The following is a 27,571-nucleotide window of genomic DNA, read 5'->3' as shown; positions in this document are numbered from 1 at the left end:
TCGTAATGTTTATAACTTTCATGCACACTATTTGATTCTCCATGAAAAGTTACATCTAATTCACCACGTTGCTAGAAAAAGGTTTGGATCATTCTACTGCTCCAGAAATTACTGATTCCATATACAATCCTCTACCTGTATAAGCGTCAGAAATATTCTAAGATGTTGCTACCTTGGGGGCACGGGGGAAAGGAGCACTGCTCAAAATACAAGTTTAGAGAAGGGGACGATCCCTTTTCTTACATATAGTCCCTTTATCATCGCTAGTCTTTCTCTACTGCATTATTAGTTCCATGGCAGATGCTCGACTGAACTCCAAATAAGTCTGTAAAATATTTGCACCGAGAACTCGTCTTCTTACCACCATTATAATCTCGTCTTCTTACCACCATTATAATCTCGTCTTCTTACCACCATTATAATCTCGTCTTCTTACCACCATTATAATCTCGTCTTCTTACCACCATTATAAACTCGTCTTCTTACCACCAAATAATCTGTAAAATATTTGCACCGAGAACTCGTCTTCTTACCACCATTGCAAAAGATTTTCCTTTCTCCCTCTGTGTGACTAAAAAGTTTCCATGACAAGAGTTTCTTTCCAGGAATTTCCCATCTGTAGAACACATTACCATGGAAGTGCTTCCCAGCGGACTGCAACATGGTCGTCTTTGAGTCTAATGCCAACAAATGCTTGCTGAGCTGTCCTCTTTAGTAATCAAATTTTATCCATTCCATTCTATCCTCTCATAATATTGTTTATCGTTTAACAGATGATCTCATTGATCCTTATCCTCGAGTGGCCTTTGGTCTTGTTAAGTAGTGACTCATTGGTATTAAGTAAACTCAGCCATATTCATTTCTTAGTAGAATAAAGCGGCACTCAAACACGCCATGCCAGTGGCATTGAATATACCTTAGACGGGTGGAACCAGCTTCCTCCAGTGGAGAAAGTGTCAAGTGAATATAAAATTCACACGCAGTCCTCAATCGCATCTATATCCCGGTCAGAGTCGATGACGATGTTAGGTTTTGCAGTTCTTGCAAGTAGGTGTCGACGGCATATATACAGCGCCTGGTATTCCCAAATGGTCATCCATCTGGTACTGGCCAGATTCAACGTTGCTTAACTTTGGTTATCTAACTGCGAACTGGTGTGTCAAAGTGATTAAGACACTCAAACAGACAAACACACATCCACTTTGATTTATATATAAATACAGGCTATTAGAGAACATAAAGATGAAAATAGGTTCAGCTAGAAATAAAGAAAGATTGATAGATAAATAGAGTAGCTATGTGTCTATGTTCAAGTAATAACTGTACCCACTGAACTCAATGTACTTGTTGAACCCAGCCCACTCTGCTTGGGTAAGTTGCACTCGCTAAAGAGACTATCCCTTCTACCAGCAGATGAGATAGACATTTTTTGCTTTTCATTATATCTATATATATACATTCTAGTCGCAGTTTTACTACATATCAAGCCTTTTCAAGTTATTTGATCCCAAATCCGGTAATTTTGGTAAATGTTTTTTTTTGTTTTTTTTTCAGGGTCTTTACATCTTCAAATATTTATCCATGGTATTTGGTTGGGTTGTTTTGTTTTACGGCATATCAACTCTTTTCAGGTTATTTGATGTTGAATCTCGTAATTTTAGTAAATGTTTATTGTATTTTTCGCGTTCTTTATATCTTCAAATATTTATTCATGGTGTTTGTTTGGCTTGGTTTGGTTTGGTTTGGTATTTTTATTTTACAGCAGATCAACCCTTTTCAGGTTATTTAATCTGGTAATTTTGCCAAATCCGGCGATTTTATCAAAATGTTATGTTTTTTCTTTTTTTTTTTTTTTCACGTTCTTAAACGTAAGTGACTTTGTTTGATAAAATTGTTTGGCGTACTCATGAATTATTTTTTTCTAAAGAATAAAATTGAATAAAGTTTATTTTTTAAAAGAATGTTTAGATATTTACCTAACAAATAAGCATAAAAATATATATGAAAAACCGCGTTTATTATTTTAAAAAAATCAAAATTATACACCGGGTATGAAGTCTCGTTTAAGAAAAAAAAAAAATTTCATATCCGGTGCATAATTTTGATTTTTAAAAAATAATAAACGCGGTTTTTCATATATATTTTTATGCTTATTTGTTAGGTAAATGTCTAAACATTCTTGTAAAAATAAACTTTATTCAATTTTATTCTTTAGAAAAAATAATTCGTGAGTACGCCAAACAGAGTTATCAAAAAAATTAGTTTTGTTTTAAAATCGAAAACATTGACTTCAACTCCGTTGTTAGATATTAAAAATAATAAACTATAAAAATGTAAAAATAAGGTTTCTTTTCTGTAGAAAGTTGTTTTTATGACTGAATGAAATTTGGCATGTGGCGTACTTTTCGGTGAGCTGGCGTTCTGGCGTGCCAAAAAAAAAAAAAAAAAAAAAAGAATTACCCGTTCTTTACATTTTCAAATATTTAGTTTGGTTGTTTTGTTTTCGTATCAACCCTTTTCAGTTTATTCAATGCCAAATCCAGTCATTTGGTAATTATATATATATATATATATATATATATATATATATATATATATATATATATATATACTTGTTTATTGTTATATAAACATGCTCACATCCCGCTGCTACAAATAGCCACTTGTTTCAATCAAACAACAGATATCATCAGGCAGCGACTTGACTATTCAAAAGTTCAATGAATAATGGATTTTTATTTTAGGTAGGAACTCTTTAAAAGTTGGAGTTAAAAAACTTAAAACACAGAACTTTAATTAAAAAATGTAAAAAGGGAGGGGCAATTTAAATAAAGTTAAAAGATTACAATGGGGAGAGAGTGATTGAGAAGAGAAAAAAAAAGAATAGAGAAAGAAAATAGGGAGAAAAAAAAAGAGAGAGAAAAAGAAGAGAGAAAATATATTTATGTATTTCCTACCTAAAATAAAAATCCATTATTCATTGAACTTTTGAATAGTCAAGTCGCTGCCTGATGATATCTGTTGTTTGATTGAAACAAGTGGCTATTTGTAGCAGCGGGATGTGAGCATGTTTATATAACAATAAACAAGTATTATCAGCTCTTTTTATTGAGCACTATCTAACAACCTCGTTGAATTCATTAGTCCATTACTTTTGAATATAAAAAAACCCGAGTATATATATATATATATATATATATATATATATATATATATATATATATATATATATTATGTCTTTAATATCTTCGAATATTTATTTATGGTGTTTGCTTTGGTTGTTTTGTTTTATGGCATATCAATCCTTTTCGGGTTATTTGATGCCAAATCTAGTTATTTTTGTAAAAGTTTTCATTTTTCGCATTCTTTATATCTTCAAATATTTATTTATGGCGTTTTCTTCAACTAGTGTTTCATGACATACATGTATATCCTTGAATAAAATTTCATGTCATACCCTGAAGAGAGTCTATTGAATTCTGACATTTGCTGCCACTCCAGATAAGAATTTACGTGTGCGTAATAGAAACCGAGCTGTGTTTATTAATACTGACTTATGGAATATGCTCTGATGAACTCATTGCACTTATAACCCTTTCATATACATACACCCCCTCCCGACCCGTTTAGCAGCAAAATCCCACCCCTTCACTGTTGAGATCCCTAGATGCCGGAAAGCCTTTTTTTTTTTTTTTTTATTACATTTTCACTCCAAACAAGACACATTGCCACATTGATTTAGGGGCTACTATCAGGGACATAAGCTACAGGGGTACTATCTAGGGAGTTGGGCAGCAAGATGTCTGTTCACATTACACTTGAACTTCTGCATGTCAATACAGTTGAGAAAGCAGGGAGCCAGAAAGGAGTTCCAAAGTTTAGTAGTTCTGGGGAAGAAACTACTGGGGTAGAAAGCTCTATTACACCTAGGAATCTCTATTGTGAATGGGTGGGATTTAGCTGCTTGTCCGGTTTGTCGGGGGTATTTACGTCGATGGGGTACAAGTGCTTGTAGTTCGTCAGACCATTCACCATGAAAATACTTGTAAAACAGGCAGAGGAATGCAACATTTCGTCGATGAGAAAGAAGCTGAATCTTAGATGACTGTTCAGGACCTATCAGGTTGGCGACTCTCTTTTGAACCCTGTCGAGGAGCGAGAGACTAGTAGCAGATGCACCAGCCCAAATGTGACAACAGTACCCCATACATGGGCGATGGTGACCTTATAGAAGTACAAGATACTTTCAGGCGTTAGTAGCTTTCTAGCACAGTAGAGAGAACCTCTTTCTTCGCAGTAGTCTTGGCAATACTCTCAATGTAACTGTTCCAACTCATGTTCCCTGTGAACGTTAGGCTGTTTTTCCTTGGACTGTTACACTTTGGAATTTCCTCCCTGTTTCCTGCTTCCCTGACTGTACTGACATGCATAGGTTTGAATGTAATGTGAACAGACATCTCACTCATCTCATCATATTGCCCCTTACCATTCCTGTAATGATCCGGTCGCTGATGATTTTGTGGTGGGAGTTTAGTTCTGTGCAGTTCTAGGAGGTCCATCCTTTTTTTGAGAAGAGATTAGTTTATTTCTAATCGCCTGAGACATCCTTACTGGGGAATGTCGACACACTTTTTGCAGGTCAGTGTGCCCCTCTTGTGGGGTACCAACTTCTCAATCCCACTTTCTGACCCTGGTGTCTAAGTTCTTGCAGTGGGAGAGAATTAAACAACCCTTCTAGACATGATCCCAAATAGTAGCCCCTTACGCCCAAGTGACAGTATGCCTTGTTTGGGTTGAATAATAGTTATATAAAAAAAAGTACTCTAGATAGGAGTGGACTTGTGAGTAATGTGTCCAAATTGGGTACCTTCCATGTCGTGTTCAACCCAAACTTCAATACTAATTCAGAAGAGAATTCTTGGTCAATATGGGCTAGTGGATCAAATGAAGACCTACTTTTAAAATGTCGAGTTTTAGAGATATTCAGGTTTGGTTTTAACAGATATCACATTAAAAATTGTTGCCAGCAAGTAATTTTTTTTACGATATTAAGACCTTCATTTTCCCAAGTTTTATCTAATACTGTAGTTACAAAACACACTCCCCTCCCTATGTTAGGAATGGGTTGACTCAGTGCATGGATTGACTTGTAAATGACAGTATTCAAAATGGCGACCAGTGAAAAAAAAAAAGAAGTCAAAACCACGGAAAATGAAGGTCTTAATATCATAAGTACTATGTATCAGTAACAATTTTTAAAAATGCGATATTTGTTCAAAACATATCTGAATAGTCCAAAAATTAACTTTTTAATTGTAAGTCTAGAAGTGCAAGCCATGTTTAGTTTCAGAACAGTTTCCGATGGTTAGTTGTTCTACACAAATCCTGAAGGTGACTGGTTCTCGGTAGACAGAACAGTTTCCAATGGTTAGTTGTTCTACACAAGTCCTGAAGATGACTGGTTCTCAATACACAGAACAGTTTCCAATGGCTAGTTGTTGTACACAAGTCCTGGAGGTGACTGATTCTCAGTAGACAGAACAGTTTCTGATGGTTCGTTGTTCTACACAAGTCCTGGAAGGTGACTGGTTCACAGTAGACAGTAGTTCTCGAGTTGGAATCCACAGAGCAAAAGATTCTTCCCGTGTTCTCATGAAGAAAACATATGCGAAATTGCTACAGAAAAGGTTTAATATTTATGGAGCAATTCTGATTTCTGATTGGCTGGTAGCAGAATGTGAATTAATTCGATTTGTCAGTTCCTAGCAGTATCGTTTATAAATAGAATCTCCCGACTATGCGGGATCACACTTCATTATGATACAAAAATATTGCAACAGTAAGTCTTCACTTGAACCACTATTTTACATTTACAAATTCTTCAAAGATTAGTGTGAGCCATGGAAATTCCAGTTTTATCGTTCATCTTTTGTATACCGCTGCGGTACAATCTGTGGACGTCCGGCACAGTTGAAGGCCCAACACACAGAAATATACTCATTTGAATATTCTAGTTAATGCAGTTTAAGAGTATATGTGATTATAAGGGCCTTTCGCCAAAACCCTTTGGAGGAGTTTGTGGCATATTCCATTCTATGGATGTCCAGTGTGCACATAGATTCCATAATATTATTGTACGGTTTTTAGACAAAACACTACTAGTACATATTATTTTATTTTTTGGGATACTTTGAGATGAGTTTTGGCCGACTAATCCTTTGACCTTCTTCAGGTCGTTAACCACCTGAAGATGAGGATAACAGCCTGAAAAAAAAAAGTCAATTAGTACACTTTGATACTAACTTGAAGGCCAAGATAGTAAATGTTAGTTCAAGTTTCAAATACAACACAACAGAGATATCAGATGAAATTTCATTGCATCGTCATCAGGTGGGCGACCCCATCTTTAAAAAAAAAAAGGGTGAAACAGAGGTACCAAAAGTAATGCCTCATATTTTTTTTACTTCACCCGAATGGATCAGAGACAATCGTAAATTTCATTGTTATGATTACTGAACTCAGACATTTATGACCTGAAAGTTTCATCTTTTTTTTTATTACAGAATGACGGTTTGAAACTCATAAGAAAACAACCCCTGTCATGGACGTGTATCAGAAGCAAAGATACACCATTGAATTATTGGCAAAAGTGCATTGAGAATGGTGGTGACTATGAAGACAATTAAATTCTGGAGCACCAAAGGTCACTCATTTTAATAGTACCACTCCTGTCTTCATAACGCTTAGATTTTTTGAGTTAAAAAAAAATAGGAGGTGTTACTTTCGGAACGGCTCTTGTAGCATATTATTATAAAGATTAAAAGTAAAAAATAATTTATTTTATAACATATGGTTAGTCACTAAAGAGGTCTTACAAACGAAAACTTGGAGCTTCACAGTCTTATCTTGGTTTCAATGTTTTCATAGTACCAATTTTCCAACTTGGAGTAAATAATTTTTAAATAAATTGCAACAAAGTACATTATTACAGTGCCGATAACATTGTGGAACAATAATAAATAAAAATTGGCTAGTCAGAATCAAAGTTTGATGCTAGCTTAAATGCTATTCAAGTCTAACTTTTCAACTTTATATGAAAAAAGATATAAGGTTTATTGCTTAAGCTTTAAACTTTTGACCCCACAAAAAAAAAAAAAACTCGAAATGAGATTTTATTTTGTTTTGATTAGATAATTAAGAAAACAGTTGACCCATAAAAATGTTCTTTCGTAATGTCAGTAATATTCTATTCAAAAGTACACTTACATAATCTATACTAGCAGATGTACCCGACTTTGCCCGGTATTAAATGTAACGTTAAATTCCTTTAAAAAAAATTAAAAAAACTAGCCTGGGTGCCCGGCGTTGCCCGGATGTTTGGAGGTGTGTGTTGAGCAAAAAAAAAAAAAAGGAAAATTGCGAGCGCAAAAAAAAAAAAGTGATAGTAGGCAGGCAGGCTTGAACCCGTACCACGAAGGAGGAAAAGTATGTGAAAAAAAAACCCTGACGTCTTTGCTGTTGCGCCCATCGCCAAACCGGAAGTGACGTAGGTTTAAATTGAAAAAAAAAAAAATAGGGGATGACTTGAAAATATCAGCAAAAAAAAGAGACCCCTCCCTGTAGAAAAGTGCCCAGTTAAGGGTGAAGGAAATAATGTTTATAGCCAATTTTTTGATATTTGTTGTCCGAAGGGTCGAGCTTCAAAACAATACCGATCTCTTGAAAATCTGTCACTTCTGTCGAAAGTTTTAGGCAGATATACATACATACATACATATATACATGCATTTAAACAGACAGGTGAGATTTATATTATAGATATACACTGAATCTTTTGAATTAAACACCGGCTTGTTTGGTTAGAATGTGGTCACCTGCTTATCGGAATATATGTTTCTGAATTTTTGAGATGAGGATTGGTTCTTTGAATTATATTCAGTGTCATTTTCTCAAAGTTTTGGTATATCTTGTCGAAGTCGGGTATGTTTTTGTCAAACTATGGAATCTGGGCAGACCCGTAACACAGTGGGAAAATCAATTGTAAAAAGTGATATTCTCTTGAAGGTTGAAGGTTCAATTCTCAGTGTGGGCGGCCGAAAAATACATTTGTGGAGTAGCTAGGACCTCAATCCAGTCACAATTGATGGAACCAGAGCATGCTACCCCCGTTAAGTAAAGAAAGGTTCCATTCGAAATTCCATCCAGATTCCCGAGTTCAGCAGAAACATTTCCGAGTTCGACAAGATACACCTGAAGAAGGTCAGATGTTACATCGACCGAAACACTGTGAAAATGACACGCAGGATGAGAATAGCAGTCCAAAGAATCTAAATAATACAAAATTAAATACTAAAATGAAATAAACATATTTTCATTTTTCAAGGTGTTTTCTTTTTTTGTTATGTTTGATTATTTGCATTTTAATTTTTATTATTTTTGATTATTTGCATTTTAATTTTTTCTGTTTTTTTTTTTTTTTTTGTTTTTTTTCACTAGTCTGCATCTGTTACGACGCTCGGCTGACACTGATAATTGCCGGTCTCGCCCGATCCATGTTTGACGGGACTTCACGAGAATTCTGGTCAAATTATGCAAGAGTACCCAAAATCTGATAGGTTTTCATTTGCAGTCTGGTATGAAGTTCAGTTCTAGGCGTTTATCAAAGCAGAAAGCTTCTTCAAGCTGTTTGTCATTCATTTCAATTAGGGTAAAAGTGAGAACCCGAGCATTGGTGATGAAAGGAGAGAGAAGCTTGGTTTTAGATATATTGGAAGTAATCAGTTATCTCTTTTACTATTAGAAGGTAAGAAGAGATAGAAACAGAGAGATCTTGATCATTAATACTCTTCAAAGTGCTGCCATGGATGATTGTATCATCTGCTTCAATGTCATTAAATGCTCCTTAAAGTAGTCCGAAGAATCTAAATAATTTGTAGATTGATAATTTGTATTATTCATATTATTCAGAATAGTTGTTTTCATCTTGAATGTTATTTTCAGAAAATTTCGGTCAATGTAACCTCAAAATCCTTCCTTGGCCTTTTGGCTAAGAACAAAGTGTAGTATTGGTTCTGATACTACACTTCACTTTTTCTAACCTCAGTCAGGGGAGAAAATCTTCTAGACTGAGACAATTTTTATTTTTGTTCTTATTCAGAGTGCCTTTTTTGGGGGAGCTGGATTTTCCCCACATTAAAGACCAACCTTGTGTCTAACTCTGCCCTCGTGGGGAGGTAAGTAAATAGGAACCTCGAAAAAATGAAACCTCAGAAACATAAAACCTATTTTTATTAAATGAGAATTGAATCATCTGCACATTCCCCCCCCCCCATTATGTCTGCCCATTAGCTGCTAGAAAGGACTTGTCCTGCCTCGATAGAGTTCAAAATAGACTTCGTAGCCTCGTAGGAGATGTCCTTTTCTCTTCCCTGCAACCTCTATCTCACAGAAGAGATGTTGCGAGCTTGTCTCTGATGTATCGTTATTTTCATGGAAAGTGTTTGACTGAGCTTCAGTCTATGGTTCCCCCTCGCCAAACTTTCACAAGAAACACTCGTCTAGCTGAAAACACTATCAATAATTTCCCCCCACTCTTTATCTGTGCCTAAACCTAAACGTAGATTCCATGAACAAAGCTTCTTTCTTAGAACTGCACGCCTGTGGAATTGTTTTCCATTTTCCTGCTTTCCGGCTGACTACAATATGGTTGTCTTCAAGTCTAACGTAAACAAGTTCTTGATGAGCCGTTCCATATAAGTTATCAAATTTACCAAATTTTCATTACTAATGATTACTATATTGTCCAATTTCTACTGTACACTCTTTAACCCTTATCCTCATTCACGTTTCTCTATCTGCAAGAGATGTGTAAAGACCCTGTACAGAGAGACCTTTTCTAATTATTTATTTATTTTTTTTTTTTTCTGTCGTTGGTGTGTTCTTACCTCTGAAGAATTGCATTAATTTACAGCTTCAATCAGAAAGAGACCTGATTTGAACAGATCATAGGGTTTGTATTACTGTACACATAGATTCGAAAAAGTTCTCAAAAAACAAATATATAACAAATAAATGTTAGCAAAGGCAAGATAAGTTACTTTTCTGCTAAACTGGATATATTTTTTGTGTTTTTATTCAATGTAACATGTTTATTCAGCTCGAAAACCATACAGTGGTTACCGATGTATTGGAACATTCACGATGGCGTCTTATTCTTTCTTTAACACGGTAAGTGTGGGAAAAGATGTTATAAATAAAAAAAAAAACGGATAAAATACTGTTAAAAACTCGCTCAATATATGTTACCGTGACATAGGTTGACATATATTCGGCGGGTTTTTAATAGTATTTTGTATAGTTTTTTTTTATTTATAACACCTTTTTCCATACTTACGGTGTTAAAGAGGGTGTGAGACGCCATCTTGAATTTTCAAATACATCGGTAAACACTGTATGTTTTTCGAATTGAATAAATATGTTGTTGCATTGAATAAAAACGCAAAAAATATATCCAGTTTGGCAGAAAAGTAACTTATCTTGCCTTTGATAACATTTATTTGTTATATATTTGTTTTTTGTCAACTTTTTCAAATATATGTGTACAGTAATACAACCCAAATAAACAAATATTCTGTATTTTCTTTTGCTTGTCTTCTAAATTTTTTTTTACAATTTGTGGATGGCAAACCTTGAACAGCTGACTTTATTTTTACCTAAAATATTTTACTGATTTAAAAAAAAAAAAAAATTAAACTAGCATATTATACAAATTAAGAAATAATACAATACTTTTTAGTTATAATAGTTTAGCGGTGGCCCAAATAGCATAAGTATTTCATTATCTTTCTGGGACATTAATGCAGTCTATTGATGTAATTCACAAACATTCATTTTTTGGAAATTAGACTTTTATAATTACTGATGGCCCAAATAGCATAAAATCGTTCCCCTTCTCTTCTGAACACAAGACCAGTTTAATAACAACCCTACAGGAATTTATTTATAGAAAATTAGACTTATATAATTACCAAAGTAAATTATTATTAAAAACAAAAAAAAAAAAATGTAAAACAAAACAAAACAAAATGGCTATTATGCATATCTTGCTCCATATACATATCTATATATATAAAAGTGAACGTGTCTGTGTGTGTGTCTGTGTACATTTCCCTACACAATAACTCTGTCAATTTGAAGTCTACAGGCTCGAAATTCCATATACAGGGTACTGAGATTTGGGAAAATCTTTGCAATCGGTTTTCGGCCAGAAATTTGGCTGTTAAGGGATCAAAGTTCAACGATTTAACCTTTGAGAACTCTATCCAACTCCTCCGACAATTTTGGGTCTAAACACTTGAAATTTTTTATATAGGTTCCTTGGACATGGATCTAACTTAATAACTTGATTTGAGCCCAAAATAATAAATTTTAAGGGGTCATAAGGGGTCAAAGTTTTTAAAAAATTGACCGCTTTTTTTTTTTTTTTGCTCAACATACACCTTCAAACACCGGAGCAACGCCGGGCTGAAATTCTAGTAATCTATAAAAATTTTAAAAATTAATTTAAAACAAATAATTAAATCCTCTCTAAGAAAACCAGAAACTGATAAAAAAAAAACAAAAAAAAAAAAAAATTAAAGATCACAATTTGCCAATTTGTCAAACGAAAATAAAACATAAGTAAATAGCTGAACATTCGTGAGCAATATGAACCGGAACACATACATTGAGGACATTGCGAAGGCTGCTGCAAAGAAGGTGGGTTCCCTCTATCGAGCTAGAAGATTATACACACCTGAGAGTATCTTCTGTACCTCTACAAGGCTACCATTCGCCCATGCATGGAGTATTGTTGCCACATCTAGACTGGTGCGTCTATCACTAGTCTCTCCCTTTTCTATATAATAGGTACCACTTTATCAACTAAGTTCCAACCCCTGTCCCATCGCCGCAGTGTTGCATCTCTATGCCTGTTTTACAAATATTTTAATGGAATAAGCTCTGATGAACTCGTTGCATTTTTGTGCCCCCTCGACATACATATCCCCGACAAACTCGTTTAGCAACAAAATTTCACCCCTTCACTGTTGAGGATCCTAAATACCAGAAAGCTTTTTACTCTAATAGTTTCTTCCCTCAAGCAGCTAGACTTTGGAATTCCCTTCCTGCTACCTGCATCCCTGGCTGTACTGATATGTAGATGTTTAAATGTAGCGTAAAACCAACATCTTGTTAATCTTTCCTTTGCGTGGTCCCAAATAGTAGCCCTTTACGTCCAGGTGGGGGTATGTCTTGTTAGAGATGAACGCGAGTAAAAAAAAAAAAAAAAACAACAAAAAGAAAAAAAAAACAACAAAAAGAAAAAAAAAACAACAAAAAGAAAGAAAAAAAAAGCATAAGTAAATACTTTCTATCAAAATCAGTAACCGATCTTTAAAAAATAAAACAAACTATAGATCACAATTTGTCAAGTGAAAAAATAAATAAATAAAAATGTAGGAGAGATGATAAGTTTTAATGGGAATTTAATTTCCTCGTTTGTTAAATTGGTTTATTTAATTTTCTTTGTCAATTATTGTCTTTAAAGTGACTTTTCCCATTCGATATGATCAGTTTCGTTGTTTGCCTTTAAGGCAAACAGTGAACAAAGAGGGAAGAAAAAAAAAGCAAAAAAAAAAAAAAAAAAAGGAAACACACACACGAAAGACAATTAATTTTAACACTTTTGAAATCACTGCATCACCTTCTAATTAATTTTGATTAGCCGCATGCATTCAACATGAAACAAAAAAACAAAAAATAACAACAACATAGAACCAAACAAGGTTCTTGGATATAGCAGAGGTGCATGATATGTGTAATGGATACTGTAACAGACTATGAGATCAGATCTAATTCTATTATAACGTAATCCACGGACCAACACACGTTCTGAGCAGTTTCAGTGTAAATGGAGAGACCAAGACAAAGAATAGGAAATAACTCCAACTCGCTTGTTCTTTGTAGCAACAACATTTATGTCCTCATTGGTCCAGCCGTGACATATGCATGTGGTATAGAACGTTCTTCACGCCTCTTACGAGATCTCAAACGTTATCTCGTCTCCCTTGAGATCATTCATTTTATCTTTTTTTTTTTTATAGTTCTTTTTTTTTCTCCCCACCAGTGGCGTCACTTTGCATGCATTTACATCCGTGCATCAGTGCAATGTTAGTCTATTATTTGTGTGTTATGCCACATCTCCCTTCTTTTTAACTATCATTCAACATGTAAAAAAAACAACAACAACAAAAAAAAAGTACAACTAAACCTGGTGCATGATATTAATAATGGATACTGTGACAGACTATGAGATCAGATCTAATTTTATTATTTCTGTGTTATGTCACTTTGGCATATCTCCCTTCTTTTAACTGTCTCTACAAATCTAATATCAGATCATAGTAGGTGATATCCTATCCGTATCCCTGCAATCACTTTCTCACAGAATAAACCTTGGGGAGGCTTGTTGCAACCCAAGTTCTAATGAAGACCCAATGATCATTATCAGCAAAAAAATCAATAGCAAGTGGCTGTTGCCATAACGCAAAAGCATTTGCAAGAGTTATCAAAAGAAGTAGAGAGTACCGGAAGTCTGGAGATGTCTTCAGCCCAAAAGACAGGAAGTATAAGAGAGAGGGAGAATTGCCAGTCTTTATGCACTTTGTCACATGTTCAGCTCACCAGAAAGATAGCATCTGATTGGGCAAGCAAGAAAGGGAGTTGATCGCTACAACCAATCATCAATGATATTATATAGAAAATATATTCAAAATCTTTGCTGTAGTAGGATGTTTAAGGTTTTAAATGTTTTTAGGGCACAACCTAATAAAATAAATAATTCCATACAAGCTTCTGAAATGACGAACGCAACAACTTCATAAAATGTAACACAGAAAAGGTTTATTAAGGAGAATGTGATATGTTCCTTGTCAAAAGCTGGACTCCGGCCACCTGGTGCTATCGCGATAGTTATTCCAATGGAATCGTCGATACCATTAGAAATCACCGAGGTGGAGAGAAAGAAGAAAAGGGAGGTCCGTTCTGTTTGGTGTCTCTCTCAGTAAGGACGAGTTGTTGTTCTTCAAACCGGATGCTGGCCGATTTCCTTAGGAGATAGGAAGGATCAATGCGCCGTAACCCTGATTGGTCAGTATTTGGCCAAATAGCACAGGGGAGAGGCATTGATTCGAGGAAGAAAATAGTTCCATTGGTTTCTGCTATAGATGTCTAAAAAGATATATTATTGGGAAGAGTTCCTTTGTAGAGACATTGATGAATGATTAGACAGACATATTGAAAAAGTTCATGGATGCATGTTAAAGTTAGTAGAAGCATGTGTCTATGTATGGACGGGGACAAAAAACTAGTCAGTCCTGCGGGTTGGCTGTAGCCATGATGGATTCTTTGTTTTGTCATCTTTATCGAACTCCAGGCCTTCAGGGCTAGGTGGATTGTGTGACGTCCCAAGAGAGTAGTTGGTGATTGGTACATGCCATGTAGAGATGTCTTCAGTCCAAGAGCAAGGAAAACAGAGAGAGAATTGCCGTGGGTTTAACCTTTTATAAACTCAGTCACGTGACCAACTCATCTGATGGATGGTCTTTGATTGGACAAGCCAGAAAGAAAGTTGACTGCTACAACCAATCAGCAATGATGTTATAAAGCAAGCATAATCAAAATGTTAAGCAGCTCCTCCTGTTACATGTTGCCAAACTTATGAAGTATCTTGATGTCACCAAGGCAACTGACCCCGACAATATTCTTGTTATCATGCTTAAGAAACTACAACCTAAAATAGCTCCTATTCTTAGAAAACTGTTCAAACGTTGCTAAAAAAGGAGAAATGCTTCCAATCAGCCTTGAAAAATTTGTCCGTCTGCACAGTATTCAAACATGCTGGAGATTGGTTTTCTGCATCTCAATTAGTCTTCTCTGCGTCATAAGTAAGTTGTTTGAACCCGTGACGAACCAAGAAGTTGTCAGTCACGTCAGCAGAAACAATCTATTCACTAACAAGCAATGTGGATTTCGTCCTGCAAGATCAACTGCTGGTGTGCTGACTGTAATATCACATTGGATCAGTGAATCTATTGATGGAAGCTCTATTACTAGAGCAATAGTTCTTGACATAGCAAAGGTATTTAGATAGGGTTTGACACAAATGTTTGCTTCATGACCTAACAAACTAGTCATGGAGTGTTTGGAAATATCTCTTTTACCATCAAATTCTTTCTCTATGATAATTTTGCTCACCTAGAGCCTTAGTTAGCATTATCTGAAGTTTCAATTCTATTCAAGCAGGCCAGAGGATTAGTTAGGCAAAACGTAGTGAGACGACAACAACTATGGAAGGCAGTAATTATTGGGGATACAGTTACAAGATTCAGCATTCCTATCCCTTTGCAGTTAATCACCTGAGGAAGGTCAGAGGATGAGTTAGCTGATACGTGCTGAAACAACAACGACAACAACTATAAAGATGAGGATAACAATCCACAAAAAGAATAAAATTTTACAATTCTTAGAAGATTGGTACTTGCCAAATATCCAGTATCTGTTGGATAAATAACTCTGTCAAACTATTTTTGCAATTTTTTCAAACTGTTTTTACAATTTTTTCAAACGGTTTGTACAATTATTTTAAACTGTTTTTGCAATTTTTTCAAACTGTTTTTGCAATTTTTTCAAATTGTTTTTGCAATTTTTTCAAATTTTTTTGCAATTTTTTCAAACTGTTTTTGCAATTTTTTCAAATTTTTTCAAACTGTTTTTACAATTATTTTAAACTGTTTTTACAATTTTTTCAAACTGTTTTTGCAATTTTTTCAAACTGTTTTTACAATTTTTTCAAACTTTTTTTGCAATTTTTTCAAACTGTTTTTGCAATTTTTTCAAATTTTTTTGCAATTTTTTCAAACTGTTTTTGCAATTTTTTCAAACTGTTTTTGCAATTTTTTCAAACTGTTTTTACAATTTTTTCAAACTGTTTTTACAATTTTTAAAAACTGTTTTTGAAACTCCTCCAATATAATATCATATGTTAACATGTAGGGTCTGTCGCAATAACAAAAGCAAATAAAGAAATTCCACTTAGCATTTTTTTTTTTCAGTTTAAACAAAAAGCATTTATTCTTGGTATTTCTAGCAATGCATTGCATCTTGTTTTAAATGGTTAATTTACTTTATATCATCCACCATGTCATTTTAAGATACTGCCTACAACCACGTGTTTCTTGGTAGAATATCTGGAAATGTATTTTCAACCATCAAATTCTTTCTCTATAACTTCAAAAAAGTAATTGTTGATATGCAGAAGTCTGAAGAACATAGTACAAATGCTAGCATGCCTCAGGGATGTATTCTAGGCCCAACTTTCTTCCTGATCTTCATCAATGAGCTTCTGAATCACAATCTAAGTTTATTCAATGACATTGAAGCAGATGATACAATTATCTATGGCAACACTTTGAAGAGCATTAATGATCAAAATCTCTCTGTTTCTAACTCTTCCAACCTGGAGGGTCATGTATATAACCTTAAACTATATCTGATGGTAAGGCCCCAGCTTTGAGGCTTTGGGGAGTGTGGAGCCACCCTTTAATTGCCATTGCACCCAGGTCCACTCTGACCTGGAGTGGTAGTACCTGTTAGTGTCCCAACTGTGGTTTAAATAGAAACCAACGTGAAAAAAAAAAAAAAAAAAAAAAATATATATATATATATATATATATATATATTCTATTAAAAACTTTTTCTTCAAAATCACTGAATTCAGAATTAAATAACCTGAAAAGGGTTGATATGCCGTAAAACAAAAACAACCACCAACCCACCCACCCGGAGCAAGAAGTGAAATAGTAAAAGTGATAACTGATTACTTTTAATGCATTTAAAACTAAGTTTCTCTCTTTGTTCATCATCAATGCTTACATCCTCACTTTTACACTAATTGAAATGAATGGCAAACACCTTGAAGAAGTCTTATACTTTGATAAGCGCCTGGAACTGAACTTTATACCAGACTGCAAATGAAAGACTAACATCAGATTTCGCATTATTTAGATTCTTTGAACTACTGTTCTCATCTTGGGTGTCATTTTCACAATGTTTCAGTCGATATACCTCCAACCTTCTTCCGCTGTATTTTGTTGAACTCAGGAATATTTCTGCTGAACTTGGGAATCTGAAAAGAAATTTAAAGCGAAACTCTTTATTTACTTCACAGGGGTAGCATGCTCTTGTTCCATCAGCCATGACTGAATATAGGTCCTAAGTAATTTGCAATTGCATTTTTCAGTCGCCCACACTGAGAATTGAACCTTCAACCTTCAGGAGAATATCACTTTTACTGCCCTCTGCAATTATAAAAGTTTCATTTTCATATAGAAATTCTTGTAAGGCTATTATTAGACTGGTCTAGTGTTCAGAAGAGAAGGAGAGTTTAGGAAAGCTAATTGTTTTACCTTCCTAATAAAATATATTTAAAGAACACAATACAAAAAAAACAAAAAACTTCTTTTTGACAATAAAAATTTGTAATATTTATTGGTAGCAGGAACTGGCAGATCAGACTGCGAAAAAGGAAGAAGGAACAGAAAGTTCTTTTTGAGGTCGTCGTCGGTCAGTCAGTACTGTGTCATCCCCAGCTAATAGCAGTTGTCTCCAGTGGAGGCCGTCGATGCTATTGCAAAATGTCCAGTGGACAGGGGAGGAGAGAAGAGGTGTTGCTTGGCTGAAGGTCCGGTCCTGACTGCCTGACGTTCCCTCAAGACATTTTAGGGAGCAGATGAAACAATGCGCCCTGTAAGCTAATAGGTCAGCCTGTGGGCGAAGAACTCAGAGGGGGGCATTGGTTCACCAGGGAAAATAGTTCACTGTAACTGTAACTGCTATGTAAACAATTTTATGTTATTTGGGCCATCAGTAATTATAAAAGTCTAATTTTCTATAAAAAAAAATTATTGTAAGGCAATTATTAAACTGGTCTAGTGCTCAGAAGAGAAGGAGAACAATTTTATGCTATTTGGGCCATCAGTAATTATAAAAGTCTAATTTCCTATAAATAAATTCTTGTAAGGCAATATGTCTGGTGTCCTGTTATGATAGCCAGTTATGTCTGGTGCCGTGTTATGACAGCCAGTCATGTCTGGTGCTCTGTATTGACAGCCTGATGTGTCTGGTGCCGTGTTATGACAGCCAGTCATGTCTACTGTCGTGTTATAACAGCCAGTGATGTCTGGTGCTGTGTACTGACAGCCTCATGTGTCTGGTGGCGTGTTATGACAGCCTGTTATGTCTGGGTGCGTGTTATGACAGCCAGTCATGTCTGGTGCTGTGTATTGACAACCAGATGTGTCTGGTGCTGTGTTATGACAGTCAGTCATGACTAGCTGTCATAACACGTATCTGGTGCCGTGTCATGACAGCTAGTCATGTCTGGTGCTGTGTATTGAGAACCAGATGTGTCTGGTGGCAATTGATGTGGTGGTCAGAAAGAGAGAATATACTGGTTTCAAATATGTGTCGGCAACTAATGTGGAAATGTAAAGAAAATAAAGAACATTTTCTTGCATCTGGAAAATTTGTGCTTAATTTCCTTTGCGACTGTCTCAACATACAACGTTTGGGGTCCGTTAGAAAGAATAACAACATTACACTGACACGAAAGTGTGAAAATTATTGAGTAATTTTTGAAAACCTATTGAAACGGTCACAGAACTACATTGGAATAATGTAAGACTAGTTAAGAAATATGGAGGATTTATCTTCTGTTCGTCTCCAAGAGCCGCATAAGTAAATTCATATTTAGCAATGGAAATAAATATCAACCGATTCTTCAAACTTGTCTTCAAAATCATTTTAGCTTTTATCTTTTTGCACATTCTTAAACTTAAGGCAAGCAATTTCTATTATATTATTCAAATTAAAATGAGTTGTCTCCCTTGTTTATTTTTTATTTTTATAAAATTACTAGCAGATAGATCCGGCGTTGCCCGATATTAAATGATGATCAACAAATGTTTCATATTGCTATACTTTTATTGTCATTGAAATTCGTGAAATTGTCGTTTTTTTTCAATCAAATCGATTAAATGCCTCCTCTAGTTGGGTACCCATCGTGGTGCATCGGGAGAAAGCTTCATACGCCTCCCCACAGTGACTTAGTCGACAATACATTGGAGTCTACATTGCACTGTAGAGAACCTACTGTTGATTTTATAAAATTATTTTTTATATATATAATGGCTTGAATTAAAGTTAAAAATGCAAAAGGCAAGTATCATGTTTCAATTATGTTTTAACCAGAAACATTCATTTCAAACGCACCCTTTTCATATCAAAGAACCTACTGCTGATTTTATATGTCAGACCTTTCAGTTAGTAATTACACTTCTTAAATGAATTTGTAATGTTAGGCTGTATAAGGTGTTAACTTTGATCAAAATCGCCTGTTCCTTCTTTCATTAGATTATTTTGATTATTGATCCTTATAGAAGACATTCCAATGCAAAAACATATCTAAGAACACTGTCGGACACATAAAGTATCTTCGTGTGAAATTTCATAAAAATCGGTCCAGCTTTTTTCAAGTCCATAGGAAAAGAACTCACAATGTTGCATCTCTGTGCTTGTTTTATACATATTTTAATGAAATATGCTCTGATGAACTCGTTGCACTTGTGCCCCCTCAACGTACATATCCCCGACAAACCCGCTTAGCAACAAAATCTCACCCCTTCACCATTTTTTTTTTTTTTTTTTTTTTACAAGCCACTCAGGGATAAGGGTTATATTGAGGTCCCTAAATGCAAGAAAGCTTTCTATTCTAATAATTTCTTCCCTCGGACAGCTACACTTTTGAATTCTTTTACTGTTACCTGATTCCTTGACTGTACTGATATGCAGAAGTTTAAATGTAATGTAAACCAACATCTTGTTAATCTTTCCTAGGCATGGTCCCAAACAGTAGCTCTTTACGTCTAAGTGGTGATATGCCTTGTTAGGAGTGAATGTGAGTATAAAAAAAATAAATACACAAAGTTCTGTTCATATAATAATAGAGATTTGAAAATGTTTGATATTAGGAGTCGCCTGGGCAGAGCTAAATCATTTTTTCAATTGTAACAAAGTATGTTTTTATATTGCCAAAATCCTCATGATCATGACCTTGTTGATTCTCTCTCCGATCCAGATCATGTGGATCATGTGGATCATGTGGGGATGAAAGCGATTTGTTACTTCTAACACTTCTAAAACCAAGCCCCTCTCCTTTCACCACCAATGCTTGGATCCTCCTTGTTTACCAGTCAAAATGAATGGTTCCCTCTTTGAGGAAGTCCCTTTTATTTATCAAGCTCCTAGAACTGACTTTCATTCCAGATTTTAAATAGGAAGACATATCCAATCTGCTGCTAAGTATGTTAAACGTGATGATGATGATCATGATGTTGCTGATGATGATGATGTTACTGCTGTTGATGGTGATACTGCTGTTGCTGATTGATAATGATGATACTGATGATTAGGTTACTGACGACGATGCTGATAATGATGCTGATGATGATGATGATGATAATGAGGCTGCTGCTGCTGTTGATGATGATACTTATAATGATGATGATGATGATGCTCATGATACTGCTGTTGATGATGATATTGTTACTGATGCTGATGATGAGAATGATAATGATGATGATGACGATGATGCCACTGCTGTTGATGATGATGTTGCTGTTGCTGATTGATAATGATGATACTGATGATGAGGTTACTGACGATGATGCTGATAATGATGCTGATGCTGATGCTCACGATGATAATGATGATGCTTATGAGGCTGCTGCTGCTGCTGTTGATGATGCTTGTGATGATGATAATGATGCTAAAGCTCATGATACTAATGATGATTCTCACGATGCTGCTGCTGATAATGATATTGATGCTGCTGATGATGATTATGCTGATGAAACTGATGTTATTGATGATGATGATGATGATGATGATGATACTTATAATGATGATGATGATTTGACCTTTTGTCTAACCTCACAATGGGTTAAATAACTTCAACCAAATGATGTCTTTTCAATCACAAATAAAAACATTCAAAATTTAACACATTTCACACAATTTGAGACAATCATTAACATTCTCAAATGAACAGATCAGAAGAAACGCACAGTTCCAACATTCAAAAATACAAATGCTGAGAGACAACGCGCAGATCATCACGGACAGACTTTTCTTTCTCCGATTTTACAACATGGCAAGAAAGAAGAAGAAAAAAAAAGAAAGAAAACAATATACAGAGGATGGAGTTTGGCTCCGAAATATATTTAAATTATAAATTTCAAACAAGTAAAATATTTGTTTATTTTCTTAAAAAAAAAATTAAAAAAAAAAAAAAAGATCAGAAGTATTTACGCTCGTTTTTCAAGTAAATACGGATGATTAGTTTTCTTTTAGTCATATCCGGTCCAGGGTCATGTAAAAAGGGCGTTTCTGCATTTCTTGTGCCACACACTGACTTCTTTCATAAAGGCAGTTCTTAGTATGATGAGTTGAACATAGAACTCAAGACCAGGTGTTCCTGTCTTGCAACATCCCCCCACCCCAGTGGCGGTAGTGCATTCTTCAGAAATCTTGTTTGCAAATTATGAGGGGACACTCCAAAAGTAACGCCTTCTATTTTTTATTCGGGCCAAATGGATCGGATAGGATTGCAAAGTACATTGTTATTATGACTGCATTTATGCATTCACGACCTAAAAGTTTTATTTCTCTGTTGCAGATACTGACAGCGTGAGACTTCAAGAAAGCAACCCCTATCATGGATGTGCATCAGAAGAAGAGATGTGTCATTGAATTTCTGGCAAAAAATGCATTGAGAATGGTGGTGACTATGTAGAAAAATGAATTCTGAAGCACAAAAAATTGCTCATTTTAATGGATTACTCTCGTCTTCATAGTTCTTAAACGTTTTTAGTAAAAAAAAAAAAAATAGGAGGGTTTACTTTTGAACGACTCTCGTATACATGTGTAAATATACCAATATGTTGTCTTAATTGTTTTTAGTCCTTCAAGGTCACAACAATTTTTTAGATATTGCTGATGAGACGTTCACTAAAGTATCCCTCATATTATTGAACACTGCTAAAACAAAGACGGTTAGACATCTATGGCTGAAGCTTAGTGGACATATATATGAGGGAAGTTCTAAAAGTAATGCCTCCTATTTTTTTTTATTTCACCCAAATGAATCAGAGAGGATTGCAAATTGCATTGTTATGATGACTGAACTTATGCATTCATCATCTGGAAGTTTTATTTCTCTGTTGCAGATATTGAGAGTGTGACACTCTAAGAAAGCAACCCCTGTCATGGACGTGTGTCAGAAGCAGAGATGGGTCATTGAATTCCTCCATGCAGAAAAAATTGAACAAAAGTGCATTGAGAATGGTGTTCACTATGTAGAAAATGAAATTCTGGAAAAATTCGCTCGTTTTAATGGTACCACTCCGGTCTCTGTTTTCTGGCAAAAAGTGTTGATTGTTAAATCCCAGAGATTAGATTGTTGCATCCAGTCTGTGCCAAATACATTGTCAGTATTTTTTTAATATATACATTTTAAAATTTTTTGTATTAAAAGTAACGTTGATAATCATTTCATTCTCAAATTTAATTTTTGTACCAGTCACTGACTTGGCAATTTTGTTGTTTTTTTTTAGCATAGTTCGTTTATTCAACCTTTCCAATGTATCTATTTTTTTTTTTTGTAGTTCCTTTTAACATAACATTGGAAATAATTTTACTCTCAAATTTGATTTTTGAACTGGTAACCGACCTGGGTATTTTGTTGGTTTTTAGTATGGCTGATTTATTCGACCTTTTCCATAAATGCAAATTGATTATGGCCAAATCAGACCCAGAGTCTAATTGTAATTTGATATTTTTATTTATGATTTTTTTTACCTGTGTATACTTTGGTATATTTGTCATTCTATTCACCTGTTCTTGTGTATTTAACTCAAGTTTTATTTTCTTTGTTCGTTCTGTAATGAGAACATTTATGCCTAACTTTATTACAGGTCAGACAAGCTTTAAAACGGTATAGGCACTCTCTAAACTAATGAAGGGCTTCACAATGGCAACAAGGGCTAGGTGATAATTTTTCCTGATTTTTATTGTGATTGCAGATAAATACAGCCTTTGGGCCGAGATCACGGTACAGTATCTGTTCTTCAGATGCTGCACTTCAATTTCTTGTTATCTGTCAGTGGAGGATCAGTCCTTCACGACTGAGACAATTTTAAATTTTTGTTCCTTTTCTCCACGTTAAAAAACGACCCTGGTGTCTAACTCTGTTCCGTGGGGAGGCATTGTAAATAGGAACTTAGACCAGGGTCGGAAAGTGTGAATGAAAAGTCAGTGCCCCTGAGATGAGGTGGAGGAGTGCTCTGGCCTACAAAAAGTGCTTGGGCAACCCCATCGGCATTCCCCGGCAAGAGAACCTCATGCGATTAACAATAAACTACCCTCTTCTCAAAGAGAGAAGGCAAAGCCTAGGCGAATCAACAGGGTCCAGATTATTATAGCAATGGTATAATCTCTTAATTTTGGGGGTCGATGATGTGATTGCAAAGTTTTAGTTTCCTACATGTAAATCCACTGAACTTCTTGTGTTTATCAAAGAGTGTTCGATGGATGAACAGAGCCCGTTTATAGTATGTTTATTTATGCAAACATTATTGATCAGATATTTGCATACATGTTTCTGTAGATGTCTGTTTTCAGAAAGCCCCATTCGTCAGGTCAAAAAAAAAAAATTACTTCAAAAAGTGATTATAAAAAAATCTTTTAGCTTGATAAAGTAGGCTCTTGGAAAAAAAGCACTACAGAAACATGCATGCACATATGTAGCCAATACTGTTTGTCGAACAATCTTTGATAAACACAAGTTCAGTGGATTTACATCTACGAAACTAAAACTATACAACCATTATTTGTTTGTTTGTAAATAAACAAGTAGCTCGGCGACTGTAAAAGCAGTGGACGAATGTTGATTTAATGAATATTTGTTGAGGTCATTTGCAAGCACCGATCCCATGGGCCAGAGGTTAGAACTGCCGACTAACAGGGCGATGGTTGTAGGTTCAATCCTCGCTTAGGGAGAGGTGTTAGTCTAGTCGCACTGATGCGTTGTGATACAACGAAACAGTGCTGTATGTGGATGACACACACACAAACACACACACATATATATATATATATATATATATATATATATATATATATATATATCACATTACGAAGAGATTGGGGGGAGGGGCTTGGCGAAGTAGGCTCTCTGAGAAGAGGCACTGCAGAAACATGTACGCACATATGTAGCCAATAATGTTTGTATAAATAAACACATTATACACACATATAGTTACACATGTCATCTATAACGTATATGTAGAGTTCGTTTTTCTTAGTTTCAAATTTCTCAAGAACAATGAATATGTACTGACTGAGAGAGAGAGAGAGAGAGAGAGAGAGAGAGAGAGAGAGAGAGAGAGAGAGAGAGAGAGAGAGAGAGCAAAATACAAAGATTAATTTATTTGCAAAAAAAAAGGGGAATAAATTGGGTTTACGCAAGTAAGTCTCCTAAACCTAATTTCTCCTTTCTTTTTGAAGAGGTCCCAATATCTCACACGCACTTGCAAACTGCGTTCATATCGGTAGCTGTTTTCCGCTCAATTGTAAAGGACGCTTGCTTCATTCTGACCTATGCTCTGCGCTTGTAATCAGAAATAACGTTTTATGCGTCGATTAAGAATTTCCCCTTTTACATAAATTTACTATCGTGAACCTGTTCTTTATATATTAAATTTAAAAAAAGAAAAAAAAAAGAAAAACAATACTATGCATATATATATATATACATATATAATATTATAATTCTCATATCTGTGTAGCTGGGTTGGAAGTAGAAAATGTGAGTAAGACACTGAGGATTTTATTTTTAGGCCGACAATAGTTGCTAGAGAGGTTTCCTTTCCTCGCTCTCTCTCAGCATAGCAATCCGTCGGGTTGGCCGTGTACGCTTATAACACAGTCAGAGAAGGAGGGGCGAAAAGCACAGTAAGCGAAGCCAGGGTTTGCTCAAGTCGAGATACTTCCCACTACTACAATTCGAAATAGCTAAAGCAAGCAACGTTGAAGAAAGAAACTAGACAAATCTATTTCTAAATAATGTCTCTCTGTGCAGTTATACATACATACATACATACATACATACATACATACATACATATATATTATATACATATATATTTTCATATATATACATATGTATGTATATATATACATATGTATATATAGACATACATATGTATATATATACATATAAATACATACATATGTATGTATATATATACATACAGGTATATATATACATACATGTATATATATATACATACATATATATATATACATACATGTATATATATACATATACATACATATATATATATACATACATATATATATACATATGTATATATATACATACATATATATATATGCATATATATGTATATATATATACATACATATGTATATATGCATACATATGTATATATACATATGTATATATGCATACATATGTATATACACATACATATGTATATATATACATACATATGTGTATATATATACATACATATGTGTATATTTACATATATATATACATACATATATATACATATGTATATATATATACATACATATGTATATATATATATGCATATATATGTATATATATATATACACACATATGTATATATGCATACATATGTATATACACATACATATGTATATATATATATACATACATATGTGTATATATATACATACATATGTGTATATTTATATATATATATATATATATATATATATATATATATATATATATAAAACGAAATCTTCTCTGAATAATTTATTGCTTTGCTCTTAAAAATGTGTTAGTTCAATCAAGCAAATAATAATAATAATAATAATAATAATAATAATAATAATAATAATAATAATAATAATAAAGACCTCGTCAGAATATCTGGGAATGAAATGAAACGATAAATAGTATACAACCCATGTTGTGCTGTGACAAAAAACAAAAAAAAAAAAACGCTGTTCAATGATATAGCTTTATTGGCAACAAAGTGAATTCGTTTGGGCAAACATGCTCAACAGACTATGTAAATTATGCGTCTGTTTAGGCAGATTTTATTAAGGCAAATGTTATTTAATAATGTTTGCCTATATATATATATATATATATATATATATATATATATATATATATATATATATATATATATATATATATATATATATATGTTGAATAAATAAATGAGTTAAATCAAATGAATTAGTGTCTTATTAAATATTATAGCGATAAAACATTTTCAAGACGACCCCGTCCAAAAAGGAAAACTTAGCTTTGTAGGTTATGAAAAATGCATTTATGGCAACTATAAATGTGTGTGTGTGTGTGTGTGTGTGGAGAGAGAGAGAGAGAGAGAGAGAGAGAGAGAGAGAGAGAGAGAGGGGGGGTTTGATAGAGAGAGAGAGAGTGTGTTTTAGAGAGAGAGAGAGGGAGAGAGAGAGAGAAGTATGTATATAGAAGGGGCTTCCAAAAGTAATGCCTCCTATATTTTTATTCCGTCCGAATGGATCAGAGGTTGGGGGGGGGGTAGGATTGCAAATTGCATTGTTATGATGACTGAACTTGTGCGCTCATGGTGTCTTGAAAGTTTCATCTCTCTGTTGCAGATATTGACGGTGTGGGACTCCTAAGAAAGCAACCCCTGTCACGGACGTGCCTCAGAAGCTGAGATGCATTGCATCATTGCATTTCTGGCAAAGTTGCATTGAGAATGGCCGTGACTATGTAGAAAAATAAATTCTGGAGCACAAAAGGTCGCTCGTTTTAATGGTACCACTCCCATCTTTGTAGCTCCTACTTTTTTTTTTTTTTTTTTTTTTAAGAGGCTTTGCTTTTGGGAGATCCCTCATTATTACAAAGTGTGCTCCTGACGCCCATGCACAACCATCGTTCATTGAGAATGGTGGTGATTATGGAGAAAAATAAACTGTGCAGCACAAAAGGTCATCTTTGTAGCTCTTTAACTCTTTAGGTTAAAAAAAATAGGTTTAACTTTGGAACGACCCTCGTAGTAGGTTATGAAAATATATTTATGACAAGCAAGCTACACACGGTCTACCACGTTTCATGCTCATACAGAATCGTTAAGTTAAAAGGCATTTTAGACTGACTACAGAGATTAAACATGGAAGTTTTATGTAGCTAAATTGCCATAAATATATCTTACTGCCCAATTCTACTCACGTATTGAGCACCGTTGAAGTAAATACTAAAACTCAATGCACAATATATATATATATATATATATATATATATATATATATATATATATATATATATATATATATATATAAAATTATTCCAAGTTAATATTTTCTA

At 34.4% G+C, this 27,571-nt stretch overlaps 1 protein-coding gene across 2 annotated transcripts in view; it reads left to right on the top strand.

The window, feature by feature from the left end:
* The first annotated feature begins 19,629 nt into the window (after nt 1-19,629).
* LOC145263106 (uncharacterized) overlaps nt 19,630-27,571 on the top strand; it is a 28,304-nt gene continuing 20,362 nt past the window's right edge. Inside the window, exons 1-2 of one of the 2 annotated variants that reach the window (XR_013864478.1) lie at nt 19,630-20,053; nt 21,833-22,642. Coding sequence is in view for 1 of the 2 variants with exons in the window: in XM_080120037.1 (XP_079976163.1) it covers nt 20,548-21,105 (558 nt within the window). In the remaining variant the exon portion in view is untranslated. Of the gene's footprint in view, nt 20,054-20,528; nt 22,643-27,571 lie in introns of those variants that run through there. The other variant, XM_080120037.1, reaches the window with a different exon arrangement.

Source organism: Euprymna scolopes, chromosome 38, assembly GCF_053919585.1.
Source record: "Euprymna scolopes isolate OS-2025 chromosome 38, ASM5391958v1, whole genome shotgun sequence".
In the NCBI taxonomy this organism is placed as follows: domain Eukaryota; kingdom Metazoa; phylum Mollusca; class Cephalopoda; order Sepiida; family Sepiolidae; genus Euprymna; species Euprymna scolopes.
This window is presented reverse-complemented; position numbering and strand designations above follow the sequence as displayed.